Source organism: Sarcophilus harrisii, chromosome 1 (assembly GCF_902635505.1).
Source record: "Sarcophilus harrisii chromosome 1, mSarHar1.11, whole genome shotgun sequence".
Lineage (NCBI taxonomy): Eukaryota > Metazoa > Chordata > Mammalia > Dasyuromorphia > Dasyuridae > Sarcophilus > Sarcophilus harrisii.
In genome coordinates this window covers 518,506,766-518,530,472 of record NC_045426.1, presented here as the reverse complement: position 1 = coordinate 518,530,472, position 23,707 = coordinate 518,506,766, and the positions used below count along the sequence as shown (strand labels likewise).

The 23,707-nt window shown below is 33.2% G+C and overlaps 1 protein-coding gene across 1 annotated transcript in view; it reads right to left on the bottom strand.

Annotated features, from left to right (window-relative positions):
• DOK6 (docking protein 6) overlaps window positions 1-23,707 on the bottom strand; it is a 672,272-nt gene that overhangs the window by 419,065 nt on the left and 229,500 nt on the right. Inside the window, exon 2 of the mRNA XM_031946695.1 lies at window positions 675-782. Within this exon, the coding sequence (XP_031802555.1) occupies window positions 675-782 (108 nt within the window). The remainder of the gene's footprint in view (window positions 1-674; window positions 783-23,707) is intronic.

Below are 23,707 nucleotides of genomic sequence, written 5' to 3'. Positions count from 1 at the left end.
GACTACACAGGCTTTTAATTGGTGGGTAAGAGAGGACAATGAACTCTAATATCTTGATATATGCCATGAATATTTGAAGTCAAAAGACATCACACTCTTATGTTAAACAATATGGTTTTCTTGTCAACAGATGACAAAAACAAGAGGGTGATGGTACCCATACCAGAGAACTTCATTCCTGGATCAATGACCAGGGAGAGTTTTCTGTAACCAGAGACAGTCTATGATGTTATTGAGAAAATGTTCACAAAAATTGATACTAGAAAAAATGATGGGAGTACAAAGATGGAATCCTCATCATATCAAGAATGTTGCTAAAAATGTTGTAGAACTCAAAACACAACTTGCAGTTAAAACCAAATGACAAATTCACATTAACCTGAAATGTTAAATGTTAAAAACTCAACACCTTTACAAATGATGTGGTCAGCTGATGAGTCATCTCATTTTATGAAGTAGCAATAAAAGTAGATCTTTCATTTTCCAAAGATACTACTGGCATTCAGACCAAATGATTAAAATAAAGGGGGGAAATAAGTTTTATATTTTAAGGACATTTTATTCTGGTGATGGCATTTTTGCCTCTGCAGATTTCACCTATCAAAAGAAATTTCTCCACTAGTTGCTGTCAAGGGTTCAGTTATTCTCCATGGTCTCAGAAAACTATGACTTACCTTATGAAAGTTTCTGAAATAAGCTGCCTTTTCATCTGGAAATTTTTCAAGCCTTCTGGGTCCTTTGCTGGATGCTTTCTTGAAAACTAACCAACAACGTCTGAAAATCTGCAAGGAAATGAATGAATTCCATTAGGTTTTTTGCTTAAACAGCTTATTAGCATTAGAAACCTGATTTGTATGGTTCAATTAATCCATTGTGAAGAAATTCCAATAAAAGAAAACTACTTTTGATAAAGAACGCGTTTTTCTCTAAAGCAGCAAACTTTTGTCATTCTTTGACATGTTCTTCATTAAAAAAAAAACTTTTTAAGAAGGTTATTTCATTTATAAATTACCTTTTATGAATTCATAAAAGCTTAAATCATTTTTTCAATATATTGGCTATTGTCAACTTAGCTACATTAAAATACCTGTACATTTTAATCTATCAAAATATAAATATAGCATTTATTCTCAACCACTTTACTGGTAGAAAACTCTCAGTGAAATGTTCCATTTTCACTGGGAATAAATGAAATTCATAGGTAAGATTCAGAACTTCCTTATAACAACTTTTGAATTTAGTTTTTATCTTGATTATTTTCTATCTTCTGACATATACTCTTGAATAGCAAATATATAAAAGTACTCTCATTACTTGAAGATAGGAATCTAGAAGTAAAAAAAAAGCAAGGCGTACAGCAATTTGCCATTTGGACAAGACAAGGATCTGCTAATTATGACATTTTATAGTATATCATAAAGAAGCCAATGCTACTTTGGGGCATTTTGAATTGTTAGAGATTTTTCCTTATGTTTAACTAAAATCTGCCTCTCTGCAATAACCAACAATTTTTCCTAATTATATCTGGGGGCAACCAGAACAAGGTTAACCTATGCTTCCAAATAATACCCTTGCAAATGCATTCTTTTGTAGTTATGGGAAGTCTTGGTGGGAATATTTCCTTTACCTACTTAAATTCCAACCCTTCTCTATTTTATAATCATAAAGATTTAGTTGTCTGAATCAGATAAGTTAAGTGACTGTCACAGAAGCACTTCAGCAAAACAATTTCATTTTGTTCAACCCATTCTCCCACATCATAGTTTTGAGTGTCTCTGCAGTGTTAATCATTGTCTTCTGGACATACTGAAGTTATTAAAAATACAGTGCCAAAACTGAAAAACATATGCTTGTTTGGTCAGAACCAAGATAAGAGTTCATCAGAGCTATAAATTTCCTCTATTCATATGGCTGACATTCCATTAGTCTTAATTACATCATCTAACTGTTCTCACTTTTCTGCTAAATCTTTTATTTATTTAATAATTATATTATTAAAAACAAAACATAAATGGAAGACTTTCTACATTTATCCTTCTTACATTATGTCTTATTCAATTTGTCCCATCATTCTAATGGGTTTGCCTGGATAATAATTATGACATTATATACATATCAAATAACCTCTATAGTATAACTCACATGAGAACAACATGTCATTTATGTCTTCTTCCAATGCACTGATAAAACGAGTTTCCAACAATTCAAGATATCATTACTCACTCAGTTAATCTTAAATAAAATTGTGTTTTTGTAGTCATTCATATCAGTTCTTCTAGTCAAATTACTGACCACTGCAAATATTATGGGTTCTATATTTTCCTCATGATACTGGTACTTAATAAGTTCAATTTAGCAATCTAGCTATTATATATATTATATGTGTATATTATATATATATATATATATATATATATATATGATATTATTTGTTTCTTTTATGTATACGTTATTTTCCTTCTTAAATGAAGGGGTTTGATATCCAAAGCACCGTATGTAATGCTATGCTGTTCTGGGGACAATGCTAGAATAATGATGAAAAAGTCCAACTCTTCTGACCCTCCCAATGTCACAAAGATGCCTTTCAATTAAGAGAAGGGGGTGGAAAAGACTCATACTGAAGCTGAAGTTTGTTGTGTCATTCTCCAAATAGCTTCTGCCTATTTTCTTTTCTTTTAGACATCAGACAGAGTTGGATGATCATTGAATATAAGAGAGTGCTGGAATGGCCTTGTCACTTCCCTTCTTAATTTTCTTAATTAATAGTAGTGGTTCCCTGTAACCTCTAAGATTAAATATTTAATCTTTTATTTCATATTTATATCCCTTTACACTTTTATTCACACTTATTACATTTATTCTTCACCTCTGTGTATGCTATGATCCAAAAAGACTTTTTATTTGTTTGTTTGTTTTGCTATTTCTTTAAACAGGAAAAATGTTCTCTTCCCTGGTTTTCCTCCATCCCTAGAATACTCTCTCTTCTTACCTCTACTTCTTGGATCCCCTAGTTTCTATCAACATAGATAAAATCTTATGTGCTGCAAGCAGTCTTTTCTGACCTGTCCCACAATGCTAATGCTTTCCCTATAAGAATGTATCATATTTACCTATGCACACAAAAACAGGTGAATGTATGTGTATATGAATGTATATGTATATTAATGTACTTATTATCTGTTTTCTCCTTATGATGGGTTTGTTTGTTTTTCCCTCTTCTTTTTATTTGTGTATATTTGACATTTTTGTATGGTTTATTTTATGTGGCAGGAAAAGAATTGTGTCCTGATTTTCTTCACAGTTTCTTCAAAATCTTCTCTGATTTCTGGGGAAAATAATTCATTATTTTTCTCCTAAAGAACAGCTTCCATCATTCTTTCACATTCATTCATTCATTTTTTCCCAAATTCTCATTTTTCCAAATTCTACAAATTCCAAACATGGTAAGTTAGGTAATTTTTATCCCTAGATAATGTCATATCTGTTCCCTTTTTTCCATTCACATACTTATTACCTTAGTTTTAAATACTTATAACTTCTTTTTTGGACTCTCTTGTAAAGCTAATCTCCCTACTTCCATTCTCTATTCTTTTCAATTTAACTTCACTATAGGTAGCAAAATAATCTTACTAATCTCTGAGGTTTGACCACAAAGTATCTCAGGTTTCACCATATGATCTTCTTGCTTAAAAATCTCTATTAGTTCGCTATAGCCTTCAGGAGAAAATTTAAACGATTTATCCTGACATTCAAAGTTCTTCACTATCTGACCCAATATAAATCTCCACACTTATTACAATCTACATAAAAGCTTGACTAGACTTTATCCTAAACTCAACTTCTCCAATCTTTTCTTTAACATGTTCAGCTAAGCTACAGTATTCTTCATCAAATCTTTTCTGATTTCCCCAGCAGTTCATGTGGATTCTCTTCAAAGAACCTTGTACATGCTTACCTATGTATAACTTTATATCTGCCTACTTATGTACATAAACTATCTTTTTTCTTTGAATGTTTTAGTGTATTTTTTACAGTTAGAAATAGATAATATAAAATGATCATAATATGTTCTTAAAGTATATATTAAGGAGTTAAATTTGAAATGTTTGCAAGCTAATACAGCATTGAATAATTCTTTATACAAAAGTCCATTAAGGAAAACCAGATCAATTTTGGTTACATAGAAATAAGGACTCCTTAATAAATACATTATAATACAAAAGAACATCACATCATTTTATATGCATATTCTTCACCCTACGAATGTAAACTTCAGGGCAGAAAGTGTTTCATTTTTCACATGATAGTTGCATAAGTGCAAAATAAATATCTGCTGAATTGATTCTGAATGAAATTGCTTCACAAATACCTAATCTTAATAGACCTGAACATTGTGGGGCATATAAGGCAAATTAAGTAGTCACTTTCCCCACTTTCCCTTTTTTACTTGAGAATGTCAACTAAAAGTCAGATTCCCCCCCCCCCTTTTTTTTTCTCTTGAATATCTGGCCAGACACCTACAGGTCTCAACATATAATTTCCTCTCCATGGCATCAGTTCTTCATATATCTATCTGTTTTTCTTCTCTACCCCAAATCTTCTCAAACCTCTACTATAAGTCAAAATTTTTACATTTATCACTGCCTTTTAATAACAATAAAGCAAGTGAATTCATTGATGTATACAAATGCATATGTATATTGCTATTTAAGGTTAGCTTAAATTTTTTTAAAAGTTTCAATGTAAAATGATTCTAGGACAAATTGCTCTAAGGATTTCTCCTGAAAGTTCAGGTAGTTATTCATTAAATAGCTTTTTTACACCTAGGAAGTCTGCAGAGTGTATGTATGTGTTATGTGTATGTTATCAATCCAACAATGTTCTGTATTTGATGAGATGAAGTCTAGTTTTGGGGGCTTCTGGTATGGGAACCAAAAATATGATGAGGTTTAAGTTTTGGGGTTCCCTTTTATAGGGAACCAAATGAAAAGGTCTAGATTTGGGGAACCAAAATGAGATTAGGGTTTCTGGTGGTCAGAGAGTTAAATGATAAGGTCTAGTGTCAGGTTTGGGGTTCAGGGAACCAAATGGAGAACTTTGGCTCCCCTACACCCCTTGGGATTTGGCACAAGGGTAGGGAGTTTTGGGGAACCCCCCCTTCTGACGGCACAGAGATTCTCTATAAAGAAATTTACAAACCCAAAAACTTAGATTGATAAAAGAGGTTTATTATAGGGATTGGGAAGTAAGGTTAGAAATTCTGGCAGAGAGGCATAAAATCTCCATAGGGAAATAGGTGAGGATAAAGAGGATAATACTGGAAAATAATATTATTCCAGTGGGCAGAAGCTTCCTTGGCATAGCATGACATGTTTAGAACCTCTGCAAAGAGAGGATTTTAGATTGGCTCTTTTATAATAGGAGCTTTGGCTACAAGCTGATGGGGGCCAGTGGGTGGAGTCCCAAGTTGGCTCATCTACAAGCTAGCTGGGTTTCAGGTTGAGCTGGAATTTGAATATAACTAAATGAGTTTCTTTAATTCAATAGGGTTTGAATTCTTTTGCTCAGGACTGAACCAAACCCACCTAGATAACAGAATGAAACTGTTTGTCTTGTTTCCCTCAGCCAAGGTCTCTCACTAAGGCAGAATTGAAGATTTTCTCCTTCAAGGAGTTTTAGAGTTTTGGGGTCCCTTCTTCATATTGACCAATTGGAAAAGGTTGGGGTTGCTGATCTAAGCCAGGGTGAAAAATATCAGATTGTAAGTCTCTATATCCTTCTTCCACTCAATTTTTTCTCACATTTACCTTTTTAATATAGCATAATAAGGATAAAATCTCTTGATGAACCATTTTTCAAATTTCTCTATATATCACATATGGATCATATTATTTGCATGTTGTCTTCCCCAATTAAAGTGTAAGGTTCTTGAAGATAGAGATTATTTTTATGTTTTCAACTCCTAGAGTTCTTAAGGATGAAAACATCAAATAATTTATTGGAGGTGAAAAATTCATATAAGCTGGTGTATCCCTGAAGATCAAGAGCAATGTTGCTCACACTTGGTAGCCAATAGGAAAAATGAGTACTTTGGAAAGTAAAAGTCTATAAGAAAATATGGTGTATAATGAACACTTTTTGGTCCATGTAGTTAAAAATGTAAGTGGAGATTTCCATAATTTTCCTTGCATAAATTCAAAGAACTTTTGATTCTCTTTTCATTGTATTGTTTTCAATGAATACTAGTTGACAAAGGCACATTATCCCAATGTGATAAAGGAAGATAAAGGACATGATAAATATATATCAGTAAATGTACATCAGCCATTGGAAAAAGAAACTTCAGAGTGAATCATATCAAATTAGCACACATATACATGGTAGTGTATTTATTTTGCTAATATGCACATATATTTTATTTGTGAATTTACTATGAGGGAAATTATATAGTTGACCTTTATAACCATAACTGTAATATTCTTTTCTAAAATATAATATTTTCTGTGAGCAGGTTTTTTGGGGGGCTTCTGGAGGCAGCCTTCGTTTCAGTTCTGTTCAATAACCACCTCAAATGCAACCAGAAGTTAAAATCCAAATCATTTATTTTCTCCTTCAAAGTCTTGTCTCTTTTCCTGGGGCCTGGTTAGCTTTAATAGAGGCCTTGTTTCCGAGAGCTTAAGCTGCCTTCTATGGCTTGTGAATCTCTTCCACTGAATCCTGGCTGAGGCTCAGAGTTTCTAGTGGGCTTGTCCTATAGTGGACTTGTCCTTTAGTGGGCTTGTCTTCTTTGGCTCTGAAAGCTCCTCCTTATATATGCTCTCTTAAAGGGGTGAATCTTGTGGAATTATAGTAAGTACAAAGTACATGTAAATTAGAGAATCATTATCTCATCAATTCCACTGACTTAGTACCTTGTAAGAATCCTAATACATAACCATCTTTTAGACTTAATAGCAGTTTCAGGCCTATATATGCCAAAGACTAAGGAAAGACTTTAGCTATTAAAGGAAAAAATATTCAAGAATGTAGAGAGCTGGAACTCTGGAGAAGTATACTTGAAACAAGATGTTAACTCAGGGAATTGATGAAATGATTGTTTTCTAGTACACATATATACTTAGTACTTAGCATGGTGATGTAATTCTTTAAGTTCATACATAATCAGTATGCTGTAATGATGTAATTACAATAAGGTATATAAAGGCTAACAAGGATTTTAAGATAGACATTCTATCTTTGATCATTCTCCTGGTGGCTCTTCTGCTTCCTGCACTAAGATCAGACTGGCAGACCAGCAGACTGGCAGAGAAGACTGGGTCAAACTATGACAGACACAGAAGGTGAAGGGGACAATAAAGACTTTGTGAAGGGGACAATAAAGGACTTTATTCCTGACTATTCTTGTGGTGATTATTCTGCTGAGACCAAGGCTGGTCCCAAGGCCCTCCAGAAAGCTAGCTTGGACATTACACAAGAATTTCTGTATCGTCCCAGACTTCCTAGTCCCAGGGCAGGATGCCCAATGGACATGAATATGTTTTGGACATATCAGACATGGTTTTGGATTGCATTTCAAAACAATACAGGTCACTATGGCAAGTTCTTTAGCCCCTCTCTGACTGTATGTCTGAATATTAAATCAATACTTTTGGCCAGTTGATTTTTAAGTTGGTAAAATTTTACTTATTTCTATATCCATAGTTAATCCTTCAAGTAAGGATCAGATGAGGATTTTTGACAACAGAATTAAAAACTCATGTGACTCTTAGGAGATAGTTTTTCTCTAAAAGGGTATGAGATAAATTATGTGTCAATCACAAACAATCTATGGTGGAATATTCTACTAAGTTTTCAGCTGTGTAAATGAAATGAATGATTTGTTCTTGAGTTTTGATATGCATAAATAAACATTTTCATCAAATGTTTTTTTTGTGTTTGAAGTATGTCAATTACTGCTCACAGCAGTAATAAAGGCGAAATCTAATACAATAATATGTGGCTACATGACAAGTCACATATAATACCTGAATGCTATCTGAAAATGCATATGCAAGTTTCAAAGAAAAAGTAGAATGAATTGTCAGAGTTTATAGATCTAATTTTCAAAAAATATTTCTAATAATAAATAAATTTTAAAATTTAATTTTGGTTAAAAAGGAAAGACAAATTCCTCTCTTCTTAAAGAACATATAACTTACATGTTAAATAAAATAAAATAAACATTCAGAATGTAGTCTAATTGGAATTGTCACAATATTCTCTGTGATTTATTAAATATATTATGTTGCTTTTATACCAAGTTCCTCAGATTTTCTTTCACTTCCTGACAATCATCAATGAACTGAACCGAAAACGTATTGTCCATTTAATTGATAATGAATACTAATCATAGCCTTAGAACTTGAAGAAGTTAGCAGTATTGGCCCAAGGCAGCATAAAGCCATTGTTGCCTGTAAAGAAAGCTTGGACAATATCCCCTTTACCTTGGAGCACACCAAATCTTTTTAAAATGAGCAAAAAAACAAAAAAACCCTGACATAGATAGTTGTTATGGAGACAGAGAAGAACAGATTTCAAACTCTGAAGATACTAAAGGCAAATTGATTTCAAACTCTGAAGATACTAAAGGCAAATTTTCTGCATAGGAAGCCTGAAAGGATGATATGAATTGGTCCCCATCTCATAAGGTTCTCTTGGAAAAATTCAAAAAAGATCTTAAAAGAAAGTTAGAAGAAAATTGAGGAAAGGAAATGAAAACTTTGAAGGAGAGTTTGGAAAAGGAAAAAGAAAACTTCTTACAAAGTAGATTTGGTGAAATGAAAAAAGTATATAACTCCTTAAAAATAGATTTGAAAAAGAAACCAACTTGTTGAAAAACAGAATTTGTGAAATGGAGAAAACATCCAAGGAACAAAACAATTTATTTAAAAATTCAGTTGGCTAAATGCAAAAGGAGATAAAAAAGCTAACTAAAGAAAATAATTCAATAAAAACAACAATTGAACAAATGGAAGTTAATGACTCAATAAGACATCAAGAATCAGTAAAACAAAACCAAAAAATGAAAAAGTATAAGAAAATGTAAAATACTTCATTGGAAAAACCATTAACCTCAAAAATAGATCCAGGAGAGACACTAAGAGTTATTGGACTTACTGAAAACCATAATGAAAAAAAAAAAAAAAAAGAACTTGGACATTATCTTTCAGGAAATCAAAGAAAATTGCCCCACTATTCTAGAACCAGAAGGTAAAACAGACATTGAAAATATTCATAATCACCTCCTGAAAGAGACCACAATATGAAAATTCCAAGGAATATTGTAGCTAAATTTCAGAATTATCAGATCAAGGAGCAAATGTTGCAAGCAGCCAGCAAGAAACAATTCAAATATTGAGGAACCATAATCAGGATTATCCATGACGTACCAGCTTCCTCTTTAAAGTCTCTAAGGGTAGCTGATATTTTGAAAAACAAAGAAATTTGGATTGAAGCCAAAAATCAACTATCCGACAAAATTAAACATTATCTTTCAGGGCAAAAGATAAATATTCAATAAAACAGGTAAATTTAATTTATTCCTGATGAAAAGACCACAGCTGAACAGAAAATTTGATCTTCAAATATGAAACTCAAGAGAAGTAAACAAAGATAAAAAGGAAAGGGAAAAAAAAAATAAATAATGTTCTTATGTATTTTCCTTATACAATCTCTTTGAGGTGATGTTTGATGGATTTTTTCTATTTCTATTTTCCCCTATGCTCTATCACTTTAGACAATTTTCTTTGTCTATTTCTTGTTTTTATTGTGTAAAGGTTCTTCTTCTTCTTTTTTTTAAATTAAAAAAAAAATTTTTGGTCATAGTTTTCAGGTAGTCCAATTTTGCTTAAGTTTTTTTTTTTATTCTTAATCTATTCTCCAGACCTATTATTTTCTTATATTTTATATTCTTTTATTTTTTCATTCTTTATATACACATATCCTATAGTAATTTTCTATAGTTGTACTCTTTCTTCTTTGCCTGTTCATTTTTCAAAAATGAGAACTTAATAGGGTGAACACCTATAATTCTGGGTTGGAAGGAGTAGGTGCCTCCAACTTCACATCAGTTCTTCTCTCTTATCTAGAACTTCAAACCCTAACCCTCCTGCAAGGGAGCCTCATCCATCAGTATTCCTGTCCCACTGCTTTTACACTTCCCAGGCATGTTCTGGTTCCTTCTTGCCCAGCTGGGCCTAGTATTTTCTTTATGAGGAGAGGTTCCCTCAGGCTTCCTGAACTTAAACCTCTGACTCTGTTAGTTGTCTAGGAGGTGAAAGTCCCTGTAGTTCTGGCTGATGCTAGAAATCTAGCTAATCCCAGGGTTCCAGTTTGCTTTTTTTGCAGAGGTAGCCTGGAGGTATTTAAAGTTCACACTCTGTCCTAGAGTTTTTCTTTGGTGGTCTTCTTGGCTAGTTTTAGGAGGATTCCTGTTAAGCCCAAAGTCTTATTTGTATTGAACTAGTCTATGCTCACCATAAGGTCCAATCTGATTTTGCTTGTGGGGAAATTAAGAATAGCTTAACATTTTCTGATGTACTCTGCTATTTTTCCAGAAACCTCCCCAGTAAGCTTTATGCTTTCTGTGTCTGGTACTGTGCTGAGTGCTAAGGGGACAAAGTCAAAAACACAATTTCTGCCTCAAAATATTCACATTCTATTGAAAAAATACATGAAAAAAGGTACATTGTAAGTGGAAGCAGGTTATTGGTATTCCCTGTCTCTCCCTTCCCCTCCCTCCACTTCCCCCCCCTCCCCCCCCCCCCCCACCCCGGTCTGTTTCTCTCTGTTTTTTGTTTGTTTGTTTGCTTTTTAGAAAAAAAATAAAGGGGTTAAGAGAATTAATTTTTAAAGACATAATTTTATATGCAGTAGTCACATTTAGGTCACCAATGTTTAAAGGCTTTTCCAGCTCAATATTTAGAAAATTTGTTTAGATCATCAATTTTATCTTTGTTTCCATTTCATTTAAAATGGTACCTGGAAATTTATTGTTATTCCTTCATCATCCTCATATAATGACAATCCATTCACGGGTTTGACCACTCTATATTAAGATAAAAGATTTCCCAATTCTAAAATACACATTATAATTGATAATAATTGATAAATGTAGTGCTTTGTTTGCAAAGAGCTTTATCTTTGTTACATAATTTGAGATAATAGAATGAAAGAAATTGAATATCAATGTAATAAAGTTCATTGGTAAGGAACATTAAGGTAGTTCTTTCAGAAATTCTACCTATTTCCACAAATGCTGATGACTAGAAGAACTCTTATAAGTAGAACGAATTTATCACAGAATAGTCATAAACAACAAAAAATAATAAACTTTCAGTTAACAAGTAACTACCATTTTCACTGCAGAAAAATTTATATTTTCTTTATTGCTTCATAAAACTATTCCACAAAAACCTAAAAGAAAAAGATACATGTAACATTCTCCCCAAAATAAAAACAAAACAAAATAAATCTTTCAATTGGATTTATACAAATGTCAAAATCTCACCTCTGTTTTGATGAAAAATAATAAACACTCAATCAAGTTCACATACCAATATGTGTTAGAGACAAGACTTAAACTTGGCTCTGGGATCTGGTTTCTATGTACTACAACACATAACCTTTCAAATGAAAATCAATTTTTAAAGGAAATTAAAATAATCATGACAATGTTTATTTGAAAGGCAATCTAATTTTGAAAATCTATGAGTATTACACAGCCAACTAAATAGATCAACATATTTTAAAATATGGTTATCTATTCATCTTGTCAACTATTTACATAATAACTGAGGAAAATGTATTTTTATCAGTTAAACTAAGAATGAACTTGAAAAAATTATAATCTGACTTTGACATATCTCTATGGGTCAGATATAAGTAATATGTTATTTTTGAAAGAACATCAGATTGAAAGTCAGAAGGTGTGAGTTTTAATTCCAGCTCTCAAATTTCCCCCTTGTGTGACTTCAGATATTGTTGCTTAATTTAGTTAATTTTCTGAACCTGTCCATCATTAATCAATTGAAACTGAATTAGGTCTCTTTGTCAAAGAAATCCACTTCCATCAGAATACATCTTCATACAGTATTGTTGTTGAAATATATAATGATCTCCTGGTTAACATTTACTTTTATAAGATTGTTGATTTCCTTTTTTTCCTCTTTCCCTTTCTCCCTACCCCCTGCCCAAGATGGCAAGTAATATGATATAGGTTATAAACGTGCAATTATAATAAACATATTTCCACCTCATCATATTGTGAAAGAAGAATTAGAATAAAATGGAAAAGAAAACATGAGAAAGAAAAAACAAAGTGAAAATAGTCTGCATTCAGTCTCCATAGTTTTTTCTTTGGATGTGGATAACATTTTCTGTCATGAGATTCTTAAAATTATCTTAAATTATTGTATTGCTTAGAATTCTATCAAAGTTGAATAACCCGCAATGTTGCTTTTATTGTATACATTGTTTTCTTGGTTTTGCTCACTTCATTCATCATCCCTTTATGTGGGTCTTTCAGATTTTTCTGAAATTTCCACCTGCCCATCATTTTTTATAAAAATAGTATTCCATTATATTCACATGATTTGTTCAGCCAATTCCAAATTGAAGATTATCCCCTCAATTTCCAATTCTTTGCCACCACAAAACCAGTTGCCTTACAGGTAGGTTCTTTCCCCTTTTAAAGGATCTCTTTGAGATACTAATTTGGTAGTGGTATTGATGGATCAAAGTAATATGGATAATTTGATTGCCTTTTGGCATAGTTCCAAAATGTTCTCTAGAATGGTTAGATTAATTCACAATTCTATTAACGATGTATTAATTTTCTAATTTTCCCACATCCTCTCCAGTATTCATCATTTTCCTTTTTTATCATATTAGTCAATTTGATAGGTGTGAAATGGAACCAAAGAGTTGTTTTAACAAGCATTTTTTAATCAATAGTGATTTAAAACATTTTTCATATGACTATATAGTTTTAATTCATCTGAAAATTACCTGTTGATATCCTCTGACCATTTATGAATTGGAGAATGACTTGTATGGTTATAAATTTGACTCAGTTCTTTATATATTTGAAAAATGAAGCCTGTATCAGAAACACTGAATGTAAAAAAATATTTCCCATCTTTCTGCTTTCCTTATAATGTTGGTTGCATTGGCTTTGTTTGTGCAAAAAAGCCTTTTTAATTTAATGTAATCAAAATTAATTATTTTGCATTTCATAATGTCCTTTTGTCTCTTGATTGGTAATAAATTCTTCCCTTTTCCAGAAATCTTACAGATAAACTACTGTTTCCTCTCCTAATTTATCTTTTATGTCTAAATCATTGGACCCATTTTGACTTTATCTTGCCATACATTGTGAGATGCTGTTCCATGCCTAGTTTCTGCCATATGATTTTCCAGTTTTCCCAAGAGTTGGTGTCCAATAGTGCATTCTTATCTCAGAAGTTTTGGATTTATCAAATAGTAAATTACTATAGTCTTTGACTAGTGTGTCTTGTGTACTTCATCTATTTCATTGATCCATTACACTATTTCTTATCCAGTTCCAATGAGTTTTGAGGATTGTCATTTTATAATATAGTATAATAATATAAATTACAATATAATTTTAGTTGGCATGACCAAGCCACATTCCTTTGCATTTTTTATTACTTTCCTTTATCTTCTTAACCTTTTGTTCTTCCAGATGAATTTTAATATTAGTTTTTCTAGCTCTAAAAACATTTTTGATATTTTGATTGGTATGACACTAAACAAGTAAATTAATTTAGATAGTACTGTAATTTGTATTTTATTAGCTCAATATATGCATTAATAATTTATATTTTTCCAGTTATTTAGATTCTGACTTTGTGTGAAAATGCTTTATAATTGTGTTCATATAGTTCCTGGGTTTGTCTTGACAGGTAGACTCCTATGTGTTTTGTTTACAGTCATTTTAAATGAAATTTCTCTTTCTATCTCTTGCTGCTAGGCTTTGTTGGTAAAATATAAAAATGGCGATGATTTATGGGGCTTTACTTTATATCCTATAACTTAACTAAAGTTGTATATGAATACTATGGAATATTACTGTTCTGTAAGAAATGACCAACAGGATGATTTCAGAAAGGCCTGGAGAGACTTACACGAACTGATGCTGAGTGAAATGAGCATAACCAGGAGATCATTATATACTTCAACAACAATATTATATGATGACCAGTTCTGATGGACCTGGCCATCCTCAGCAACGAGATCAACCAAATCATTTCTAATGGAGCAGTAATGAACTGAACTAGCTATACCCAGAAAAAGAACTCTGGGAGATGACTAAAAACCATTACATTGAATTCCCAATCCCTATATTTATGCACACCTGCATTTTTGATTTCCTTCACAAGCTAATTGTACAATATTTCAGACTGATTCTTTTTGTACAGCAAAATAACGTTTTGGTCATGTATACTTATTGTGTATCTAATTTATATTTTAATATATTTAACATCTACTGGTCATCCTGCCATCTAGGGGAGGGGGTGGGGGGGTAAGAGGTGAAAAAATGGAACAAGAGGTTTGGCAATTGTTAATGCTGTAAAGTTACCCATACATATAACCTGTAAATAAAAGGCTATTAAATTAAAAAAAAAAAAAAAAAAACTTAACTAAAGTTTAGAATTCTGATTGTGGCTTCTTCAGATTTTAATTGTTTCTTTCTGGCTGCTTGCAGTATTTTTTCCTTGTCCTGAATATTTTGGAATTTGGCTACAATATCCCTCAATTCTTTCAATGACCATTTTATCCTCTGATTCTAGGCTATCAGGGAAGTTTTCCTTGACGATTTTTGAAAGATGCTATCCAGGCTCTTTTAAAAAAGTTTTTTTCTTTTTTTAATTGTGATGTCCATGTAGTCCAATAATTCTTAAATTGTCATCCCTATATCTATTTTCCAGGTTGCTTTTTTTCCCCCAATGAGCAGCTTACATTTTCTTTTATTTTTTTAAATTCTTTTGATTTTGTTTGATTGCTTCCTGATATTTCATAGTCATCCACTTCCATTTCCCCAATTTAAAATATTAAATAATTGTTTTCTTCAGTTAGCTTTTGCATTTCCTCTTCAATCTGACTAATTCTACTATTTTTTTTTTTTTTTTTTTTTTTTTTTTGCTAAGGCAATTGGGGTTAAGTAACTTGCCCAGGATTAAACAGCAAGTGTTAAGTGTCTGAAACCAGATTTGAACTCAGGTCTTCCTAACTTCAGTCTGGTGCTCTATCCACTGACTAATTCTGTTTTTAAAGGAATTCTTAAGTTTTCTTCAGTTCAGTAGTTTTTTCAGAATGTTTCATATTTATCCAGTTATATATATATTTTTTTTCTGAGGCAATTGGGGTTAAATGACTTGCCCAGGATCACATAGCCAGGAAATGTTAAGTGTCTGAGGCCAGATTTGAAATCAGATCCTCTTGAATTCAGGGCTGGTGCTCTATCCACTACACCAACTAGCTGCCACACCAGTTGTATTTTTAAGGCATTATTTTCTTCAGTCAATTTTTGTGCTTCCTTTTTCAATTTGTTGATACTCTCTTGCATACCTATCATTTCTTTTCTTATTTTTTCATCTTTCTTTCCTATTAGACTTCCAAAATAATTTTTATGTTCTTCCAAAAGGGCCTTTTGGGCTTGTGATAAATTCACATTCCCCTTTGAGGTTTCACATGTAGGCATTTTGCTCTTTTCTGATTTGCTATTTTGTTCTTCCCTGTCACCACAGTAGCTTTCTATGGTCATGGTCCTTTTTGTTTCTTGCTCAAAAAAATTGTTTTTGCCTATTTATTATCTTTTAAAGTTAAAGAGTCAAGGGAAGGCTTGAGCATTGCATCTTCAAGTGGTTTGTGACTTTTTCACTGAGCTGTACGAGGAGGCTAGTTTGATCTAGTTACACTGTTGTTACCTGGTTTCTGAGTATGGCAATTTTCATTCTATGCTGCTGTTGAAGGTTCCACCACTGACTTGCAATACTAATGTTCAGTTGAACTAGGATGAGGGTCTTGATTGCTGATCTGTGCTGTGGCTTAGAACCTTCCACTGGCTTGTCCAGATACCACCTGTGCTAGGCTGCACTCCCTTTTTCCCCAGGTGAGACAGACCTTTCCTGAAGTCTTTCTGAGCTAATTTAAGCTAGAAAATTGCATCACTCCATCTCTTTGTAGGTTCTATTGCTACAAAATCTGTTCAGAGGCTTGATTCTGGATTTCTGAGAGTCTTGCTCCTGAGTCAACCTGGGGAGAGCTCAGACAATTTCCAATATTCTCTATGCCTTCTTGGCTCTTTTAGAGCTCATCTCAAATAGTCATTGCTCTGATTGTTGTCTTTCCTAAATATATATGAAAAAAATATATAACATAAAGAAGAAATACTATATAGTTATAGAAAGGCAAGGTGGGGTAGAGAGAAAGTTCTACTTAAAGTCAGAAAGATGGGTTCCAATTAGTCTTCTAAAGCTTAGTAAACTTGTTACCTTGGTAATGTTTATTAGGCTCCTAAATCATCAAACAGCTTTAGTCAACTTCCTAGGAATGTTTCCATTCTAATCAAATCAGCCCCCTCTTCCCCTATCCTATTGTTTCTAATAAGTCTAGTGATGAAGCCTAAAACTAAACATAATACTTTGTTTTTTTTTTTTTTTTAATTTTTTTTTATTTAATAGCCTTATATTTACAGGATATATGGATAGGTAACTTTACAGCATTAACAATTGCCAAACCTCTTGTTCCAATTTTTCACCTCTTACCCCCCCACCCCCTCCCCTAAATGTCAGGATGACCAGTAGATGTTAAAATATATTAAAATATAACTTAGATACACAATAAGTATACATGACCAAAACATTATTTTGCTGTACAAAAAGAATCAGACTCTGAATTATTGTACAATTAGCTTTGTGAAGGAAATCAAAAATGCAGGTGTGCATAAATATAGGGATTGGGAATTCAATGTAATGGTTTTTAGTCATCTCCCAGAGTTCTTTTTCTGGGCATAGCTAGTTCAGTTCATTACTGCTCCATTAGAAATGATTTGGTTGATCTCGTTGCTGAGGATGGCCTGATCCATCAGAACTGGTCATCATCTAGTATTGTTGTTGAAGTATATAATGATCTCCTGGTCCTGCTCATTTCACTCAGCATCAGTTCGTGTAAGTCTCTCCAGGCCTTTCTGAAATCATCCTGTTGGTCATTTCTTACAGAACAGTAATATTCCATAATTTTCATATACCACAATTTATTCAGCCATTCTCCAACTGATGGACATCCATTCAGTTTCCAGTTTCTAGCCACTACAAAAAGGGCTGCCACAAACATTCGTGCACATACAGGTCCCTTTCCCTTCTTTATAATCTCTTTGGGATATAATCCCAGTAGTAACACTGCTGGATCAAAGGGTATGCACAGTTTGATAACTTTTTGAGCATAGTTCCAAATTTTTCTGGTTGATTCCACAACCCACCAACAATGAATCAATGTCCCAGTTTTCCCACATCCTCCAACAATCATTTTTTTTTCCGTCATTTAGCCAATCTGACAGGTGTGGTATTTAGAGTTGTCTTAATTTTTTGATTAAAAACTTGACATCTTTTCATTGACTAGAAATAGTTTCAATTTTCATCTGAGAATTGTCTGTTCATATCCTTTGACCATTTTTCAATTGGAGAATGGTTATTTTTATAAATTGGTTAATTTCATATTTTAAATGAGGCCTTATCAAACCTTTACGTAAAAAATTTTTCCCAGTTTATTGCTTCCTCTGATCTTGTCTGCATTAGTTTTGTTTGTACAAAAACTTTTCAGTTTGGTATAATCGAAATTTTCATTTTGATCAAAATATCTCAGTTCTTTCTTTCATAAAGACCTCCCCTTCCACAGGTCGAGGGTAAACTATCCATGTTCCCAATTTATTAATTTTCATTCTTTATGCCTAGGTCAAGAACCCATTTTTGACCTTATCTTGGTTAGGTGTTAAGTATGGATCAATGCCAGTTTCGCCATATTAGTTTCCATTTTCCCAGCAATTTTATCAAACAGTAAGTTTATCCCAAAGCTGGGACTTTTGGGTTTGTCAAAGACTAGGTTTATATTTGGACTGTTTTATCCTAACCAATTATTCCACTGATCAACTAATCATTCTTTTGCCAATAAAAGTTTTGGTAACTGCTGCTCTATAATATAATTTTAGATCTGGTACAGCTGCCACCATCATTTGATTTTTTCATTAATTCCCTTGAAATTCTTGACCTTTTGTTTTTCCATATGAACTTTGTTGTTATTTTTTCTAGGTCATTAAAATAGTTTTTGGGAGTCTGATTGGTATAGCCTAAATAAATAGATTAGTTTATATTGTCATTTTATTATATTTGCTCGCCCATCCAAAATTTAATATTTTTCCAATTGTTGATCAGACTTAATTTGTGAAAAGTGGTCTGTAATTTTTGCCATAAAGTTTCTAATTTCCCTTGGCAGATAGATTCCTAAATATTTTATATTATCAGTAGTTCTTTAAATGGAATTTCTTTTGTAACTCGACTGTTGGATTTTGTTATGATATATAAGAATGTGATGACTTTGGTTTATTTTATAACCAGAACTTTACTAAAGGTGGATTTTTCTAACTTTTGCAGAACTTGGGGCCTGATACCATCGTCATCGGCAAAGAGTGATAATTTGGCTTCCTCATTGCCTATTCTTACCTTTTAATCTCTTTCAGCTCTTATTGCATAGCTAGCGTTTCTAATACAATATTAAATAGTAACGGGATAGTGGGAACCTTGTTTCACCCAGATCTTATTGGGAATGGTTGGTTTTTCCATTACATATGATGCTTACTGATGGTTTTAAAAGATGCTGTTATTTTAAGGAAAAGTCCATTTATTCCTATACTCCGTTTTTTTAATGAAGATGTTGGATTTTGTCAAATGCTTTTTTCTGCATCTATTGAGATGATCATATGGTTTTTGTTAATTTGGTTTTAATGGCCAATTATATTGATAGTTTTCCATTATTGAACCAGCCCCATTCCTGGTATAAACCTACTTGATCATAGGTATTATCTTGGAGATGATTTTCAGTCTTTTGTTTCTTATTTAAGATTTTCGCATCAATATTCATTAGGGAGATTTTATAATTTTCTCTGTTTTCAGCCCACCTGGTTTAGGTATCGACCATGTCTGTGTCAAAAGGAATTTGGAGACCTTCATTCCCTATTTTATTAAATAATTTTATAGATTTGGGCCAATTGTTCTTTAAATGTTTGAAATTCACATGTAAAACCATCTGTCCTGGGGATTTTTTCAGGAGTTGTTTAATTGCCTGTTCTATTTTTTTCTGAAAATATTCCAATTTACCTTTCCCTTTTCTGTTTATTTTTATCACCTTTAATTACAAATTTTTCTTGGCAAAATCCCAAATTTCCAATTTCTTCATTGGGGAAAGTTCTCCTTTCATTTTTAAGACTATAATTTTTTTCCTCCCTCCTTTTTCTAATCAGATTTACCAAAGGTTTCTATTTTATTGGCTTTTTTCATAGAACCAATTTTGTTTTATTATTAGTTCAATAGTTTTTTTACTTTCAAATTTTTATTTTCCCTTTAATTTTAGAATTCCAATTTAGTATTTATTTGGGTTTTAATTTTTTTTTTAGTTTTTTTTTGAAGCCCAATTCATTAATCTTTTCTTTCTGTTTTACCAAGTTTTCTAGATATAAAATTCTCTTATTACGCTTTTGCATCCCAAAATTTTTTGGGTTCTCATCGTCATTATCTTATGAAATTATTAATTGTATCTTAATTTGGGCCCCACCCAATCATTTTTGATGAGATTGTTTAGTTTCCAATTACTTTTGGTCTATTTCCCAACTTTTTGTTGAATGGTTTTATTCACATGATCTGAAAAAGAAAGCATTTACTATTTCTGCTTTTTGCATTTAATTTTGAGGTCTTTAGTCCAATATATTCAATTTTTGAATAGGTTCCATGAACTGGAGAAGAAAGTATATTCCTTCATTCCATTCAATTTTCCAAAGATCCAAAACCTAAATTTTCAAATTCTATTTACTTTTTAATTTCTTTTCTTTTTTTTCTGGGTTTGATTTGTCAATTTGAGAGGGGTTGAATTCCTACTATTACAGTTTTGTTGTCATTTCTTCTTTAAACCTTTTAACTTCTCCTTTAGGAAGTTGGAGGCCATACCACTTGGGCATATATGTTTAAATTATATTGCTTCGTTGTTTATGATTTTTAGAGGATTTTACCTTCCCATCTCTTTAATTAGATCAATTTTACTTTGCTTGATCTGAGATAAGGCTACCCCTGTTTTTACTTCACCTGAAGCATAAAGATTTTGCCCAGCCTTTACTTACTCTATATGCATCCCCGTTTTAAATGTGTTTTGTAAACAAAATATTGTAGGTTCTACCTTTGATCCAGTCTGTTTGCCTCCCTTTATGGGGGAGTTCATCCCTTTACATTTACGGTTGAATTACTAAATTGTATTTCCCCATCCAATAACCCCAGATTGTGCTTTACTTTATTCTTCCCTCCCCAACCCTCTTTTCCCCTTTTAAACTTATTACCCCTTTATCACGAATATCCTCTTATAACCCTCCTCCCCCTTATCTTTCCCTTCCTTCCCTTATTACTTTTTCTTTTCCCTTTCCCCCCCCGTTTTTAATGAGGGGAAAATTTTCTAAAACAAATGTCAATTATTTTTTCTTTTAAACTCATGAGAGTAAGATTCAACAATGTTCCCCCTCTAAATTCCCAGATATGATAAGTTTCAGCCTCTTTGTGGGATGTGGTTTTTTTATCCCTCCTTCCCACCTTATTCGCCATCATCCCTTTTTCCATATCTACCCTTTTTATGTTATATCAGTCAACCCAAATTATACATGTATTATTTTTAAACCAAATAGAAATAAACTGAGTGATTTTTACCTTTTCTGCATCTCTTGAGTTCTAATCTTGGAGATCAAATTTTTTGTTTGTTCTTTTTTTTTCAGAAACAAATGGAATTATTTGTTTCATTAAATGTCCATCTTCTTCCCTGAAGAAAATGCCTTTAGGGGAGTTTATTCTTGGGATCCAAGTTCTTGTGCCGGAATATCATATTCCAGGCCCTTCTTTCCTTTAATGTAGAGGCCAGATCTTTGGGTGACCTTATTGTGGCACCCGGTATTTAAATGGGTTTTTTTTTGTTTAAAATTTTTTCCTTAATCTTATAGTTCTGAAATTTTGCCCAATATTCCTTGGGGTTTTTTTTAGGTTTCTTTCAAAGGTGTTGATGAATTTTTTCAAGCCTATTTTACCTTCTGATTCTATTACATCTGGGAGTTTCCCTTTTGAGATTTCAAAAGTTCAGGCTCTTTTTTCATCATAGTTTTCAGAAAGTCCAAAACCCTCAGATTTTCTCCTAGATCTATTTTCCAAGTCTGTTTTTTTGTGGAGATAATTGTGGTTTTTTCCATTTGTCATTTTTGTTTTTTGTTGACTGATTCTTGCTGTCTCAATGAATCATTGTTTCAATTTGTTCAGTTCTAATTTTTAAAGAATTATTTTCCAATAGCTTTTTACTTTTTTCTGTTATGTCCAATTGAGTTTTTTGAATGTATTGTTTTGGTCTGTAATTTTTTTCCATTTCACTAATTTTTTTTTAGTAATTTTTTTTTTCCAATTCCAGATCCTACCTTGGAGTTCTTTTGTCTTTTTCCAATTTACAAATCCTATTTTAGGAATTTTTTTTTTCCAATTCAAATTTCTTTCCTGAGATTTTTATTTTTTCCAATTGTTTGGAAGTTGTTGCTCTTTGTGGTTTCCCTTTCCTTTTCCCCATTTACTTTCTAACTTTTTGAGAATTTTAATGGTCTCTTCTATGAGAGCATTATAAAGGAGAAGTCCATTTTTTGTTGTTTGAGGTCTCTGGTTTTGTTGACCTGCTTTTTTCTGCTAGAAGCTGTCGATTGTTCTTTTACTTTTTATTCATGTTTGAAACTTTCTTAGGCAAGGGGGGCCAGCCTTCGCAGAGGGAAAGATGAAAACGATTTCGCTAGAGGTATGGGAGTGTTTGTGGAGTTTTCCCTTCCCCCAACAGGAAGTGGATTCAGCACTGGCCGAGCTATTAAACTGCTTAGTAGGGCTGAGTGGATTATCGATTGCCCTCGGTTAGAGACTAAGTGGTGAAAGTGTCACTGCCCCAGGCCGGAGCCTCTTGTGGGACTGTGAGTATTGGCAGCTGACCACAGAACACAGACAGCCACAAACTCTACCTAGCGTCTCTGCCTGATGCAAATCGGCCCTGGAAAAGCTCTATGGCCCCAAGCCGAGCTCCCCACTGCGCAGATTGGAGGCTAACCCGGGCTGCGTCCTCCTGCTGTGCAGGATCACAACTGCCCCAAGGAAAAGCCCTTACTGCGGGTTGGGGCTGCGCACTTGTGCTGAGATCTGTGCCTTCACCCTCGGTTTGAGACTCTCCTCGGAACCTAATTTCTCTCCCAGTCTGCGCCGATCTCTCCCCTGGCCCCGGAACCAACCTTTTTTGGTGAGACTGCAGATTTTCTTCGGCCGGTGAGTTGTTCTACTTCTTATCTTTACGAATTGTAGCAGTCAAGACTATTTTTGAGGCTCGATATAATATTGATAAAGAGGGTAAGAGAAGAGCTTAGAAAGTCGCGTGTGACTTCTCCGCCATCTTGGCTCCGCCCCCCTAAACATAATACTTTGATAAAACACTCACTGGTGCTGAGATGAGAAGACCATAACTATAATGAATGATAACAACTGACATGTATATAGCCCTTTGTGTATAATTTCTTATTTGTGTTTCCCAACAATCCAATGAGGAAGATTTATGAGTATTATTACCTCCATATTATACATGCAGAAAACTGATTTGGCAAGATAAAGTGACAATGTTTGAGGCTACCCAGAATATAAGTATCAGGAATGGGACTGAAAACTAACACTTCTTGACTCCAAATCCAGCCCTCTACCCAGTGTACAAGACATCCATCAACAAACCCCCTTAACTGTTCAGGAAATGTTGGAGTAGAGATAAATTAGAGAGAATGGGAAAAGAAGGCAGAAAAAAAAGAAGAAAGAAGTAGAATGAAATACAATAACCCTTATTGGTATCATTTCCCTCTATTTCCCCTCCCCCTTTAAATACATCAAGTGTCATATTTATATCATAACAGTCTGCAGTGAAGAATGTCTAATAGAATATGGTGACACTTGGCAGCTGTGATTCAAATTATTTTGTTAAAAGAAACAAACTGCATAAAAGTCAGGCTGGGACAGTATAGGCTTTGTATAGTCAAAGTCAACTTAAATTGAGTATGAGTCAGCAAGGAATGTCTGTGTCTGCAAAAGCAAACTAAGCGCTGGGAAGTGTAAAGCAAACAGGAGCTGTGAAGTGATCATCCTTCTCCTCAGCACCAGCGAGTGTTTTATTAGAGTACTATGTTCAGTTTTAAGCCTCACCACTAGAGCATTATATGGGCAAATTGGAGGAGTTCCAGAGAAAAGCAACAAAAATGACAGACTGAGGGCCTGGGAAATTACTCCTGAGAGGAAAGGATAAAGAAACTGGGTTTATTTAGCTTATAAAGGAGAAGGATGTGAATTTG